At 32.7% G+C, this 16227-nt stretch overlaps 1 protein-coding gene across 1 annotated transcript in view; it reads left to right on the plus strand.

Moving 5' to 3' along the window:
* The window catches only part of LOC129218031 (glutamate receptor 1-like), a 357221-nt gene that overhangs the window by 254706 nt on the left and 86288 nt on the right, over positions 1-16227 (plus strand). The window contains exon 10 of the mRNA XM_054852210.1: positions 4282-4637. Coding sequence (XP_054708185.1) covers positions 4282-4637 — 356 coding nt within the window. The remainder of the gene's footprint in view (positions 1-4281; positions 4638-16227) is intronic.

Here is a 16227-nt window from a genome sequence, read left to right on the forward strand (position 1 = left end):
CCCATTGGGAGTTCAGTCAATCTGGACGGGCCGTGGTAAAATTGAAGCCGATACACCTTATAAACATGCTTAGTCATTCTTTAAACTGGTAGCAAAAAATATCGTTCACACCAGTGAAATGTCTGCATTCGTGCATCTTTTAGCAACTCAGGAAACTTTTTTGCGAAGATATTTGATTTTGCGGGGAAATAGGTGAAAACCTCTGAAATCCCGAAACGTTCCACGGAGATAACCAGTAACGTTTCGGAATTTTTTTACAGTGTATTGATGGAATGCAGCCATGGCAGATATCGTTTTACAGAACCGTAAATTTTCACATTTTTCTGCAATTGTTTATATTGTTGCAGGAATATTATTGTTCTTAAATACTAAAATGTAAGGAAATATAAAAATAAATACTAAATCTGATCTTTCAATAATTTTTTCTTTGTAACAAATTTATTAAAAAAGGAGCCAAATAGTCCCCTGAAAAAAATAAGAAAAATTTTTGATAGTTATACACGTAGTACAAGAAAATCTACATTTAGGGCAAGAGCAGAGTAGATTTTTTTTATTTCTGTTTCTCCCCAGTGCAATCTTTTTGTAAAGTGCATGAAAGAATCCTCCATTCTATACTGTTTAGCCCGAAAGCTTAGTGAAAATATTATGTTTTAACAATGAAATATTTAATATATCGTTTAATAAACACGGATAATTCAAGAAGTTCAAACAAAATCTCAAGAATTCAAAATGTATATTGAAAACCCAAAATATTTTGAAAAAAAAAAAAAACTCTGGCATGAAAGAAGGATGGGCGATAGGAGTAGACATATCTATACATGTATACATGATTAACAGTCCCTCTGCAATATCTTAATTTTCAGAAAATTTCCTAATTAAATGGGTGAGCAATTCATATTAACGACACATGAACTAGCTATCTGCCTATTTTTAAAAATCAATTTCTAAATAGATTTTATCCTTGTCAACTCTTTTCTCATTAATTTCCCACCCGAGTGAATCACGCCCTGCAATTTCAGAAGCTATTCGGGAGAGTATAAAAATAACCCCTTTTACGATGAATATGAAAGCAGTTTTAAAATATGTGTGAGCGGCCATCAAATCCTTATAACCGAATCAATCTGTATTATTACTGCTCTTAACAGCGCAAAGCACTCATTCTGAAGCACATCTTATTCAAATTGACTAATTCTGTCCCGACTGTCTGTTACGTAGCATTTCCATGTCTGTTTTCTCACGGAACTGTAATTATCTATTTTAGATAAAGATAATTTGCTAACTTCGTTGCTTCCATACAAGAACCGAGTAATACTTTTAGAAGGAAATTAGAAATTTATGTTTTACTGTACTTAATTCGATGGAAGACTTGATTTCCCAAAGGCCGAATCCATCAAATAAATGAACTTCGTTTCTAAACTGTAGTGAGCGAGTAAGAAGGGTAAACTAATTTCTGATTATTAGAAGATCTTAAACGATGGCTCGAATCATTTGTTAAGTTTCACCTGCGTCATAATATGCTGCAGTTTAGATTAATTCGTTCATGGATATTCAATAGATTTTTCACCTAAAAATGGTTAATTCGTAAAATTATAAGAGTCAGTAGTCACCCTTCTTACAGCCCATTTAAAGTTCATATCTGTTATCATGAAAATTTTTAGAAGAAGCACTTTATTCCATTAACTAATATCCATAAGTGCTTTTATAATGGATTCAAAACTTAATATACTATATGGTTTCATTAGCATTGATTGACAACGAACCCATCTTTATATTACAATAAGTAATTGCAATAAGTAAAATATACCTTTAAAGTTATCTTTTACTTATTGCAATTACTTTAAAATGAAGAAAATGAATTATAGTCGATAGAAGATAAACCTGATTCACTTAGCTCTAAAATATTCTATATTATATACCGTAAACTGAAGACCCTTTAATTTTTTCTTAGTTAAAAAACATGGTAGGGGAATGTGGGGCAAAGTGAAATGGCTAAGATGACTAAACTTTTTCAAAATGGACAAATTGGACATTTGTTTTGAAAATAACAGTACAAAAAGAAAGAACATTGTATTGTACAACAAAACTTTCTTTGAAACATTATTATTATTTTTTTTTTGGCAATGATTTTAAGCTTTTAAAAAAAGTGGAAAATTTTCACTTTTTTTTTTCGTGGGGCAAAATGAAAAATTAAATATTTTTCAATGAAATATTTTCTTTTTGATTATAAAAATAATTTTTTAAACAAATGAATCTGTAAATAAAATTTTAAATGAATAAATGAAAAGAAAATGGAATAATAAACGGATAATTAATTTAATTAATTAATTCATTTATAAGGAAACTTAAATGAGTGAGTAAAAGTGTGAATGAATAACAAAATAAGTGAATGAATGAATAAATATATGGACTACTAAATGAAGGAATGTAAATGAGTTAGTTGATAAATGAATAAGTAAGTATTTGAGTAAATGATTGAATGAGTAAACGACTAACTTTGAACCATCCACTTTGCCCCACATATACACGACTACTTTAGCAAAATATTTAAACAACAAATAAGCTTAATATTAACTAAATAAATATTGCACCGCATATTAGAAGGTCTCAATTAATATTTAAAATGTTAATAACAAGAACTTTATAATTTTATAACATTAAAAATAATTTTTGACTTACAACAAATATTACAATAAAAGTATCGATTTTTGAAAATTGCCTGTATTATGAAATGCTTTAATCAATGGCGGTATTTTTTTCCTGACTGGAATAGACTACATGTGAAATTATTGTTAAAATATTACTAGATAGAGGGCGCTAAACCCAAGTTATATATTTCACTCTTTCACTTTGTCCCGCTTTTTCACTTTGCCCCACATTCTCCTACTTGTTGATTTAAAAATGTCTTCTATAAGTTTTTGAAAAAAAAAAAAAATTACATGGGGAAAGTAGCCATATTTGGTCCCTGTGCCCAATTTCGTCTCCCAAAGTTCCTTTGGTCTGACACTAGGTGTCGCCATTTTGGATATTATTTCTGGTTGTGATGTATCTATTCTGAATTTTTAAAACTTGATTGATCGTAACACTGTTTGTAAATATTCTTTTGGATTAACTAAAATACATTTATTTAGATGTATTTGACATATTCGTTTAGGGTAAGTTGTAAACTAAATGACCAGAGCGTTTTAGCTCGCTTAGGTTCATTATACGCCACCATATTGGAGGATATAATGTTCCTATTTTCGGCCGCTATCAACATTGGAGTAAAAACGTTGATGCAGAGTATCTTATTTGCCAAAAATGTTTTTATGAAGGGGAAAATGTAGGTACATTGCCCTCGACGAACCTAGAGGCAAACACAAAATGTGTTCTTGGGCGAAGAAAAAAAACAATAGCGACGCTTGTTTGATGGCTTGAAAAATCAACTTTACATTTATTAAATAGGTATTTTGCAAAAAGAATGCTTAATCTGTGATATTTTCCTTTTATACAATTTATTAATCTCTAAATGCTAATACGAGGTACGAGGTATACTAGGTTTTTAACCTTTTATTACCTCTTTTAGAAGGTACATAGGAGGTGGAAATACATGATAACAATTTTCAATTCTTGAGGCAGTCAATTTTTTTAAAACTTTTTAAACGAAAAACGAAATTCATGTATTAAGGCTTAATTACCATGTCTAGATTTAATTAGTGGTGCTAGATAACCTTTTGGATTAATTTGTCGTAACATATGCTACTTAAAGGCCAAAAAGCTTGGGGGAGGGGAGATGGCAAATTTACTCTATCAGTAAAGCAGGTAAACCAAGCACATTGCGTATGCTATTGAAGCACTTTTATCTTTAATAGAAATACACATCTAAAAAAATACAAAAAATGAGTTCTATTAAAAAATAATCTGTATTATTTTTTATCTTTTGTGTAGACAATGGCTTCGTTTCGTGTTTTAATTTTCGAGATATACTTCCACTGCTCAGCTTAGTAGACCATAACTGTAAGAGAAATCAGGCTTATATTATTTCTTGCTCTTATGAATCAGAAAAAAAAACTTGTTTAATGTGTTTACTATTTGCAAAATGCTTCGTTGAAAGAGTAAAAATATTTGACTCTCCTAAAAACTGGTAAAGTAAGAACATTGTTAATACTAAAATATAATTTTATCCAGCAACAGAAATTCCATTTCAGAAAAATACGAGAAATAGTTTCGAGAAAAAAAAAAAAAAACGCTCTCATGTTTGGCAGCGGCTATTGACAATTGCCTCCTTTTGTTCTTTCCTTTCAGGAAGCCGATATTGCCATAGCCCCGTTGACCATAACCTCAGCGCGGGAAAGGGTTATTGACTTCACCAAACCTTTCATGTCCCTGGGGATCAGTATTATGATCAAGAAGCCAATGAAAAAGAAGCCTGGCGTCTTCTCTTTCATGAATCCATTGTCTGAAGAGATATGGATGTGCATCATATTCGCCTATGTTGGTGTTTCTGTTGTCTTATTCTTGGTGAGTAGGTTCTCGCCGTTGGAATGGAAGTATGAGGAGCAATTTATGGGCCCCAATGCTTCAAATGATTTTTCCCTGTATAACAGCTTGTGGTTCTCTCTCGGAGCTTTTATGCAACAAGGCTGTGATATCTGCCCCAGGTGAGTCTTAAAACTTTTATAAGATAAGTTTATTTTATATTATTCAATACTTAAATTTCAAATTGTTTCTCCAAGATTCGATTTTTCTCTTTCAAATTTTGGTTAGTTTTAAGGAGAGACACTAAACTTTTTTTAGGTTTCTCTTTCAATAAACAATGTTTTCCGTTGCATATGAATTAAATATTCATATGAAATAAATAATATAAAAAATCAAAAGAAACAACCATTTTTAAATTATTAGTTAATCTATTCGCATTTCGGCCTTTTTTTTTAAATATTCTGCCCACTCTTTTAAATTACCTATCTAATGCATGCGAATTAAATAGTTGACTTTTGAAAACTAAAAATATATTTTTTAAATATTAAAATAAGGAAGTAAAAGTTGCATATTCGTATTTCGGGGTATTAAGCAGTTTCAAATGAATATAAATTAATCTTTGTATCAACAACTTTTCTCGATTAGATTTGTTTTTTTTTTCTCCGAATAAAAAGATGTATCAAATTCGGAGTACTCAAATTATGAAAACTTTGAAAAAAGAGTCATTGAAAGAAAAAGGAAAAACAAAACATTATTATAAAACATAATTTCAGTTTTGTATTAAAAAATTAATTTTATTTTTCTTAGATATTAGTTAATGCTACTAAGAGTTGAAAAAAAAATATTCCTAAGTTAAAATGGCTCAATACTATGAGCATAGAAGCAATAATGTTTGTTCAATCAGGAAATCTACTAAATTACCTCATAATTGCAAAGTTAGCTTCAACTCCTGCACTATATTAGTGTCATTTGGATAATACGAGGTTTTATGCTATAATAATCCGTTAATGAAATAACGTTTGAAGTAAATACTTGAAATAACAGCTTCTTCCGTAGAAAATTTAACGGATATTAATATGGGTCATTGCCAACTACATGTCCCGCCAACTCCTTCTAGTGCAGCATCTTTATCCGCCTAAAGATTTTTTAAAATAAGAAATACTAAAGTGAAATCTAGTAACTATCTTCAAAGATGATTTGAAATTTTATGTAAGTTTAAAAAGAAAGCAGTAAGCACAAAAAAAAAAAGAAAAAAGAGAGAGAGATAATCATAGGAATGCACGATCGGATGCCACACTGAAATAGATAGAGTAAATGCGAAAAAATGACCAGGCAAGAACAAATAGACAAATTCATTATCTGGTGATGCAGGTTTTAGAAAAACATGAATTGATTTTCGAATCAATTTAAGCTACAAAGGTGTATCAGAAAGTAAGGAAACAAGAGCTCTTACCGGTGTGCAGATTCTATATGAATAAATACAAATCAGGCTGACGTTATCAAAGATGATCCGTTTTCAAAAGGTGCAGATAAATAGATCTGGGGGTCCTTTAATAGGATGAAATGTCAGAAGATGGCTGGCGTTGACGGAACCATGGTCAAGCGGAAATGCTGCCCATTATTAAGTCAGGCTGAGTGAATTATGAAAGGCAATTCGCCGTAAACGATCAGGACTTCTTGCAGCAGACATTTTGTTGTTGCACAACTATACGCTATCGGCAGAAACTACGCGCGATTTGTAAGGTACTGAATTTTATTTCTTACAGTCCCGACCTCTAATCATGTGATTTCAATTTCTTTGGATATTTAAAGATATACTCAGAAGGTCAGAATTTCGGAACAGTTGCTGCCGTTCAGCAAGCCGTCTTCACGTTGGTTTCACAATCTTGACGATGATTTCTTCCTATCCGGCTTCGATGCTTTGCTGTACCGCTAAAACAAGTGGCATGGTAATTGTGTAGAAAAGTAATTTATCTTTACCTCTTTTGATTGTGCATATAGAAAACGGTGGTTAGACCAAGAAGTCGGAATAGGCTTTTAGCCTCGTCTTTGATGATGATGTCGATGATAGGAGAAATTAAGAGGTGCAATACAAAATTGAAAGACATAGAGGTAGGGATTTTTAAGAACATGCATTACCAAATAAAAAATCTTCATAGCCTAGTAAAAAAAGGGAACCTTTCAAAGGGAACCACTGTAAACAAATTCTGAAACGTTAGTAAGTATTTCCGTGTAACGTTTCGGAAGTTCTATGGTTTTTGCCCACTTTCTGGAAAAATCAAGTATACTTGTCGAAAAGTTTCCTGAATTGCTACAAGTCGCACGAATGTAGACTTCTCACTGTTGTAAAAAATATTGTTAGCTCCTAGTTTAACAATAACCTGAGCGTATTTATAAAGTGTATCTATCCTCTTCAGTTCGATTGCGTTCCGTCCAGACTGATAAGGCGTCCAAAGGACGTAAATCAGTCTATGCACTACGTAACTTTGCAAGAATTGCAGGTGAGTAAAATTCTTAAAACTTACTTGCAATTCTGTCTTAGCTTTGACCATTGTTGCAATACTGCTTTTGGAGATTTCCTCGAAACGCTGTAAGGTGCCAAACTAGTATAGTATACCACCTAAGTTTAATCAAAGATTCCAGAGACACGACTGGTTTTAAACGGGAAGAGCTCTGAATATTTTAGGAACCTTCCAGGATAACTTCAGTAAGGTTACTGAATTTTAGCAGAAAACGTTTTTGGTTTTTGTAAGATATGTTACTGGAAGAATTTAGGCACATCAGCTGCCCATTATTTTCCATGAACGTTTCTGAATCGTTTCTACAGTGTAGTTAATGGAGATAAACACAGTATAAAATATACAGTAGGCAAAAAGAATACTTTTAGAAAACCACTTCATGTACAGTCATAGAAAAAAAAACGAAACACTTTTAATTATTCGGCCATTATACATGCTAGAAAGGAAAGAAAGGTGTCATCCGACTTGGTTTAAAGTCTTCTTTAAACTACGTAGGTAAAATTTTGATAAGGGACCATATACAAAGCAAAACGAGAACCAACTCTTGATTTTCAAATGGGAATCCCTATCTTTTGCTACATAGTTATGTTTAGACCGCAAAATACAGTCAGGGCACGAAATTTCACTGCATTCCGTGCAGTAGAACAGGAGTTATTAACGAAAAACGTTTTAGGGACCGTCACCACATTGAAAACACTTCTTTCAAGGTCACGGCTTATCAAGTAACGGAATGTGTACAAAGAAAAGATCGAGATTATCCAGTTCAATTCATGATTTTTTGAAATTCTCTCTTTTTTCCGTAATTCGATACTTTTTGGGCCGATAATGTTGCGCCAAAAAGCGATTTACGGTCGAGAACTTTTTTTTTTTTTTGAAAAAAAAGTTAAAATATTTACAGATTTTTGTTTATCAGGATTAAGAATGACGGACCGGGTTTGATTGGTCCATCGTATAGATCGTTGTTTAGTAAATCAAATAAATACAAATTAAAATTAATGGAACTTTTTGCCTTTTCTAATATAAACCTATTGGATTGCTTATATAATCATTCAGCAAATTAGCCTCAAAGAAATGTAAATATCAAACCTTATACCCCTAGAATCATAATGTGAATCTGTTTGATAAATGTATTGCAACTATGTTACAGGTTTATTTTGGAACTAGTCGACCCGTGCGGAACTCCGCACTCTACTTCGAATCGTTTCATAAGGCATTTCGCTCTTTAAAAATTTCAAAGAAAGAATATTATGAAGAAAAATCGAAAAAAGTAAACGGAAAAAAGTAAGCTCACAAAAGAAGGCATGTAATTTGATGACATCAGTAACAAAACCTCGTTAAATACAAGCTTGTGTATAATTTGATCATCGCTCACCTTTTGGTTGTACGTATTTTCAATGCAAATATAAATATCATTAAAAGTGTGACTGAGTGACTCGTTAAAAATCAGTAATTTTGCATGCGAAAAAACAGATTGTGGCAAATACAGTCCTGCCCACGTGAGCATTTGACGGAAAAAAAAAGAAACATTAAAGAGATATCTATTGGCACGGATTTGAAAAGGCGCCATTTTGATTAACAGCACGACACTTCAACAAACCAAGCAGTTGCGTCTTCCTTTTCGAATGCTATTCATTCAAGGAATGCGTAATAAAAAAAAGCAAAAAAGCTTTTTGCTGGAAAAAAAAAATAAGATCATGCGTCCATGTTTTGTCTTTAGCCAGCATGATACGATTTAAAATTATTCGTAAAACATGGAAATTGATTAAAGAATGATGAAGCTCTCACGCAGCGATTGAAACAAACATTCTGGAGAAGTAATAAATTTAATTAAAAATAAGTGTTTTTATTTTTGAATATTGAACAATTTCTCATAGTAGGCTGCTTTAACTGTTATGGATTAAATGCCTGCACATGTTTTTCTTTTAATCGAATATTTAAAATTCAAAACCAAAACCAGTTGAACTGAGTCCGTTTTTTAAGTGTAATTTTTCGCACGTAGACAAAATGTTTTGTTTTTTTTTCAGCCGAAAGCAGAGGAATAGAAAATGATTTTTTACTAATGAAGTTGATAATAATTTTAATATTTTATACCGTATTCGATTAAATAATTAAAGGTTACTGGGTGAAACTCGAAGTTTTAATTTAGCGTAGTATTTTTTCATTTGTACAAAAGTTCGAACACCGCTGTTAGAAAAATCTACATTTCAGCATACAATGAAAATGTTTTTCTACGCAAAAAGGATTCCCTTGAGGTATATCTAATACTTTTTTATGCTTACATTATGCTTAGTGGTCTGGATGGAGTCAAAGCTTTAAAAAAAAAGGAGGAACACCCTTCGATTAACAGTCAACTTACCTGAATGATAACTGTAGCCTGCATAAAGGAATCGAAACACCAAGTAGCATTCCCACCGCGTTTATTATTTACGTGTGTTATCTGTTGTATGTTATGAGTACATGTAATGTGTAATATTAATGTAAATTTGCTATTATGTCGGACAGCCCGAGCTTGCCCGAAGTTCAGATAGCTTATAGCCGAACGCTCTACCGAAAAAAGCTTTTTAATTTAACCGAACAACTAAGTTCAGTGCTTTTAAGCTTTGCTTAAAAAACACACACACACACACACAGGTTAATTAATTTTTTGTTCTTGCTGAAAGCGACACAAACAATTGGAAAATTGTATTAGAACTTTGCTTTAAAAAAATTTGCATAAGAACAACAGACTGCATCAAGGTTTTGCAATAGCAAGGGCCGTTTCCGAAAACTTGATTTTTAGACCGTAAGTCTATTTTCGTCATTTGCCGGCCCGATAACTTTAAAATGGGAGAGGGGTATTTCTTCAAGAGATAAGAAGGATCTGGCATACTGACAGAAAAATAATCCACAGAAATAATATATAAGATAAGATATTGAAGGGAAGGGTTTTTATTTTTGAAAATTTTTACAATTTGTTATCGCAGGCTGCTTGAAGCGTTATGGTTTAGATGGCAGCACGTGTTCATCATTTAACAGCACGGTTAAAATACAAAAGACTTTGAACTAAGTGCTTTTTTAAGCATAACTTTTCGAATGTAGTAAAAATGAGACAGGGTATTTGTTTTTTTGCAAAAAGAAGATATATATATATATATATATATATATATATATATATATATATATATATATATATATTACCCTTCAGATGGACGTAGTAATTTTTTTATTTGTACAAAGAGTCAAAAACTCATTGGAAGAATCAATATTTCAATATACGATTATAATATTTTTCTGAGCAAAGAACAATTCCATTGTAGTATGAAATCTTAAACCTGATACCTAAATTTTCGCTATTATTATGCTTTAATTTTCTTACCGGAGTCAAAGCTTTAAAAAAAAAGCCTTATAATTGATAATCAATGCAGCTTAATATTGCATCAAGTTTACATATAACAGCAAGGAGCGTTTTCATTTCATTTATTCTACTCCCTCATATTTGTTGATCATTATTATTAAGTGTTCATGTAATGCCGATATTTTGCTATTTTTTTTGATGCAGATTGTCAGGACGTGGGCCCAAACACGGATTCTCCTGGTTACCAGTCGAACGCTCTGCCGATCAAGCTATTCAGCTCTGTCGGTCACAGTGCAAGTTAAAGTTATAAATTTAACCGAAAACCTCATTCTGGTTCTTTAAAACAGGTTTTTTTGCGCGAAAAAAACAATTTTTAAACCGTGGGTCTATTTTTTGTCAGTAGCTTGCCCGATTAGCTTTAAAATAAGGTGTAAATCAAAGAAATCGGTCAAGAATTGAGGAAAATCTCGCGTAGAAACAAAAAACAGGTTACAGAAATAATATATAAGGATAAATAGAAAGTCTTTTGATGTCAAATGGAATTGCGCGTTTTCAATTTCGCAGAACATCGGCAGAAGTTTGGGCCATCGCACGCAAAAATACAAAAAATATACCGCACAACGTGGGAAGACGCAGCATTAAATAGATTAGTGACACGGGCGAAGCAAGGTTTATTTATTCCGTGAAAATTTGCTCTATAAACATAAAATGAACGAAGTATCAATCTGAAAAATAAAACAGAAACAGGAGAACATAAATACCCGTTAATGAGCAGACTGTTCATACTCGAACTTTATTTGGTAAAAATTTGGTTATATGAATTAACACAGTGGACAAACACGGTAATTGTTCTAGCGGCTTTTTTGTAATCAAAAAAAAAAGAGAGAGAATTTGTTTCAAATTAAAATTTGATGCGGGAGATCATAATGCGTGGTAATATTAAAAAAGCATAACACAATTGGCGGTTTTAGTTAAACATGTAATGACTCTTAAAAGCAATTTAGGAAAGTAATTTCCCAATGCTATTTCTAGCAACGACATTTGAGATGGTCCAACCCGTAATTTAAAAAGACAAAAGTTATTTTAGCTTGAACCAAGATGAACCGAAATCAGACTTCTTGCCATTTCTCCAATTTTGTAACTTAGCACATGCAAACGAAGCTTAGTATTATTTGATTTTGTTTCGCGTATTATATACTTGCAAATGAACATTTCCTATAGTGTGAGACTATAGGCTAACGCACCTATAGCAAAACCTACACGAAGCATACCCGACAGATGTGTTTCATTTTTCCAGAGACTACAATTTCGTCATTGCTACGGATTTCGTAGGCTGGAATCGAAACTAATCGTGTGGGATGCAGAAGTCACCTCATTGAAGCTAAGAGTGCGAATAAACTGGTAGGTAAAGTAAATTTATTTGCTGTATGTTTACGGCATCTCACTGGTGAGATAAATTTTCTTCATCCACCAGTTTTTAGGCACCCTCGGCTTCAATGACATGACACCTGCTTCATTGTTGTGTTAAACCAGTTGTTCGGTGCAGGGCTGCTGTATTCATTATTAAGACCTACTGCAGCCATCGAATGGGATAACCAAACCGCAATGGAGACGCGGGTGCCATTCAGCCCTCGCAGCTGGTCCATGTGGCCCGTTGTTTGCTTAAAGAATAGGACCAGAAAGTTGAATTAGAGTGCCAGTGTCATAAAGGTGGAGTGGAATATTCAGATATTGGATTCTGAAAAACATGCATTTAATAAGATAGGCATCTAGTAGTTGATAACAATAATTTTTTACAACTCTTTTTTTTTTTTGTCGATATTTTTCCACGTTATTAAAAAAAAAATGAAATTTTGTCTTTGTCTTGCGAGAACAGTTTTAATGTGAAATGCACGGACAATGACTGAGAAAATAAATTAAAAAAAAATTATTTAAATTATAATTAAGAATAGAAAAAAACTCAACTTAATCTAACACGCAAATTAATGTTTTGTTAAATTTTTGACGAAGTCAAAAAAAAAAAAAAAAAGTTCACAATTAGCTACAACTACCACTTTTATGCAGAATGAGGCTCAAAGCACGCGACCCTCTACTGCTACTAAAATTTCCTCTCCTACCACATTGAAAATTATTCAAACACTTTACAAAAAATAATAATAATAATTCCTAAAAACCAGTAAACTTATCTAAGAGCAAATATTACCTATTGACCCATCTGGATACTGTTAAAGGCGAAACTTCACACTGCCGGCTATTTTTCGAGTGCTTTTTCTCAAATTAAGACAAGGCAATAATTTTTCCTTTTAGCAAATTATTACCGGGAAGACCCTTTAATTCTACACTGTCTATTGCCAAAAAAAAAAAAAAAAAAAAAAAAAAAAAAAAAAAAAAAAAAAAAACAGAAGTATTTTAAGTGTAGCTTTTAATTATAAAAGTTCTATAAAATATTCTTTTATTAAACAATGAAATAGTGTTTCGCATTATTTACACATTGACGTTTGAATGATATCCACAAAAAATTGACCGTTGCAATATTTTGTTGTTTTTCTGCAGAGACAGCGAATAAATTTATGCATTTAAAAAATTCATAGACGTAACTCTTATGTAGAAAAACCACGTTATAATTGGTTTGCTTATTTTGTTGAATTTTTTTTTTTCTTTTTTTACGAAGAAACCAACTTTCATAATTTCTGTTTTAAAAAAGTATACGGTCCCCTAAAGTGAGAAAAAATGAAGTTTTAAGCATAGTGCAAAAACTACTGAATATTTTGAGCTGAAATTTTGGATTTCCGCATAAAACCTCTTCTAGATTGTTTTTCTGTTAAAATTTAATATGGTTTCAGATCATATTTTTTTCAAAAAATATTAAAATAATTCATAAAAAAACTAAAATTACATTTTAGGTGTTGTAAAGGGCGTTTTTATTATTGGGTCGATTCATATTTTGATATAAAAAAACAATTTTTGCCGTGCCTAATCTAGTTTTTGTGTTATGAGTAAAAATATCAAAATACGTTTTAACATTACGAGAGGAATTTTTCAAAACTCGATTCTTAAGTAACGGCTGGATCGAATTAAACAAAACTTTGTATATGAAGTTAAAAAAAAAGGATGCTGATCACAAACATGTGATAAAAAAGGGGGTTCTCATTGAAAAAGTTGAAGTTGATGCTCGTTTTAATATGAAGACGACCCCTTAACAACATTTTTTTAACATAATTATGTAGAACTTTTTATTCCTGAATCAATGACACCTCACACGTGTCTCTAGTGTCAATAGTCTTTGAATACGATCGAGTGTTTCGTTTTTTTTTCTATGACTGTACCTTTCATTTATCAAATGTGTGCCTAAAAGCTTGGCGCGTTCACTACCAGCTAGAAGGTACTTTACTGGATAAGTCCTATGATTTGCAAATCATTTAACCTTAAGCTTAACAGATAATGTAAACTTTTTCAAACAAACATTTTCATATCCTAAGCAAACTAGAAAAAAAAAAAAAGTTGTAACTGAGGTGAAAGAAAAAAGCACATCATTAATCTAAGGAATACTTTTAGAAAACATCAGATATTGTACGTGACTTATCAAGCTCGCACCAACAAAGTATTGGCGAGTACACTGTCAACTGAAGAGGTGCATAACATTAGGAGTACTATGTTCTGTAAGATCCCTCTTTCTGCGAGACAATTAAACCCTTAGCATGGGCTGATGTAAAATTTTCGCTTAATTTATTCACATTAAACTATTTCTGTTTGAGCGCGAGAAAAACACATATATTTAGAGCGTTCAATACTGTACCTGAAATATTCTGTTTAATCTGGAAAAAGTTGGTGTTAGAAAGAATTACTTTGGGTTTAAATACCGTTAATTTGCATTTTAAAATTATTGTCAAGTACCTGGAACTTTAGATACGTTCACACTGTGACTTAGATTACAACCTCTGCCCCAGTAGTAACCAAATAACTAGCTGGCAATTACTGATATCTATATCGCGTTAGAAACCAATCAGTCAAAATATAAATTGTCCTTGTTACATGGTTACATAGCTCGCTGGAGAAGTAAAAATTAATTGAAACCAATCGACTCTCTGATCGTGTAACTAGACTAAACATTCATTCAATAAGAGTGAAAAACTGCATTTGCATAAAGTAAGTGATATTTACAACTCTTAGAAAAGTCGCTTTGCGAATGATTGTAAAATATACTTTGTAGGTAAGTAAGTTTTATAATTATCATATTCATTAAGTGAATAATTGACCTACATGCTGATTTTCTTAAAAATTCGATAAGCAGCTATAGTTGTTAGTGTATTATAGTGCAAGTTTTAGCTAAGTTTTCTGTTTTAAAAATAACTTTTACAAGAAAGAAAATAAAAAGAAAAATAGTATTCAAATAAATAGAGAATAGAAATGTTCATTTTCTTATTTGATTTATTAACTTTAGAATGAATAAAGAAATTACATCTCAAAATGGTATTATTAAATTTCCACTAAAGCATTAATTTGGATTTTATAGCATTAATATGATCTACTAAACATGTAATTTTTAATTGCACTGCTCGACACTGAAAATGCAACACCAAGAAGGAGTGGTCAGAAAGTGATGAAATTGGGAAAAAAGACAGAGACAGCAAGGAATACACTGTAAAAACGATTCAGAAACGTTCCTGGAAAATAATAGGCAGCTGTTATGCCTAATTTCTTCCAATTACTTATCTTGGAAAAAGCAGGAACGTTTTCCGCTAAAAGTCAGTAACCTTTCTGAAATTAACCTTGAAACTTTCTGAAGAAGTGCGAAATCTCCCCTGTTAAAGCCAGTCGTATCTATAGAACCTTCCAGAAAAATTAAGTAGGTTTAGTGTTATTGATTACACCCTTCCTGATTTACCAAGAAGGCTCCATAAAAATCAGAGCGACAACTGCCAAAGCTTTGCAAAAGGAACCAACCATATCTCTTGCCTGCAATTCCTACTTTGCAAAGCTGTAGCTATCCATTGACTTGTTTCGCTCTCACTAGGAGTTTAGTCAACCTGGACAGAGCCATAAGCAACCTTCGACCGATACACTTAATAAACACGATCATTCAATCATTAAACTGGTTGCTAAAAATATTTTCCACAACAGTGAAAAGTCTGCACGTGTGCAACTGGTAGCGATTCAGGAAACTTTTTTGTGTAGATACTTGTTTTTACGGGGAAATAGGTGGAAACGTGTGAAATCCCGTGACGTTCCACTTAAATAACCAGTAACGTTTCGGAATTTTTTTACAGTGTAATAAATGATCTTAATTTCAAAATGAGAGGTAGAATACAGAGCGAGAACGGCGTCGGCTCAGTAGGATGTAGGACCACCGCGGACAGCGATACACGAAGAAACACGTCTAGGCATAAAGCCAATTAGAGTGCGGATGGTGTCCAGAGGGATGGCTCTCCATTTCCTTTCAACCATTTGCCACAGTTCGTTTTCTGAACGAGGCAGGGATAGAGTTTGCAAACGGCGTCCAATGACATCCACACATGTTCGATTGGTGACAAGTCAGTAGAGTGTGGTGGCTAGGGAAGCATCTGTATGCCTTGGAGAGCATGTTGGCAGATGCGAGCACTGTGTGGTCGGGCGTTATCCTCCTGAAAAATTGCATTAGGTAGTCCTTGAAGGTAAGCGATTGCCACCGGCCGCAGCACATTAGCCATGTATCGTTGGGCCGTCAATGTGCCCTGAATACGAACTAGAGATGGTATGGAATTGTACGCAATTGCGCCCCAAACCATTATACCACGTTGTCGTGCGGTGGGACGTTCCACAATTACTGCCGGATTAGATCTGTCTCCACGTCGACGCCACACACGTATGCAGCGACTAGCACTGGATAAACAGAAGCGGGATTCATCTGAGATCACGACATTTTGCCATTCTGTCATCCAC

Source organism: Uloborus diversus, chromosome 3, assembly GCF_026930045.1.
Source record: "Uloborus diversus isolate 005 chromosome 3, Udiv.v.3.1, whole genome shotgun sequence".
In the NCBI taxonomy this organism is placed as follows: Eukaryota; Metazoa; Arthropoda; class Arachnida; order Araneae; family Uloboridae; genus Uloborus; species Uloborus diversus.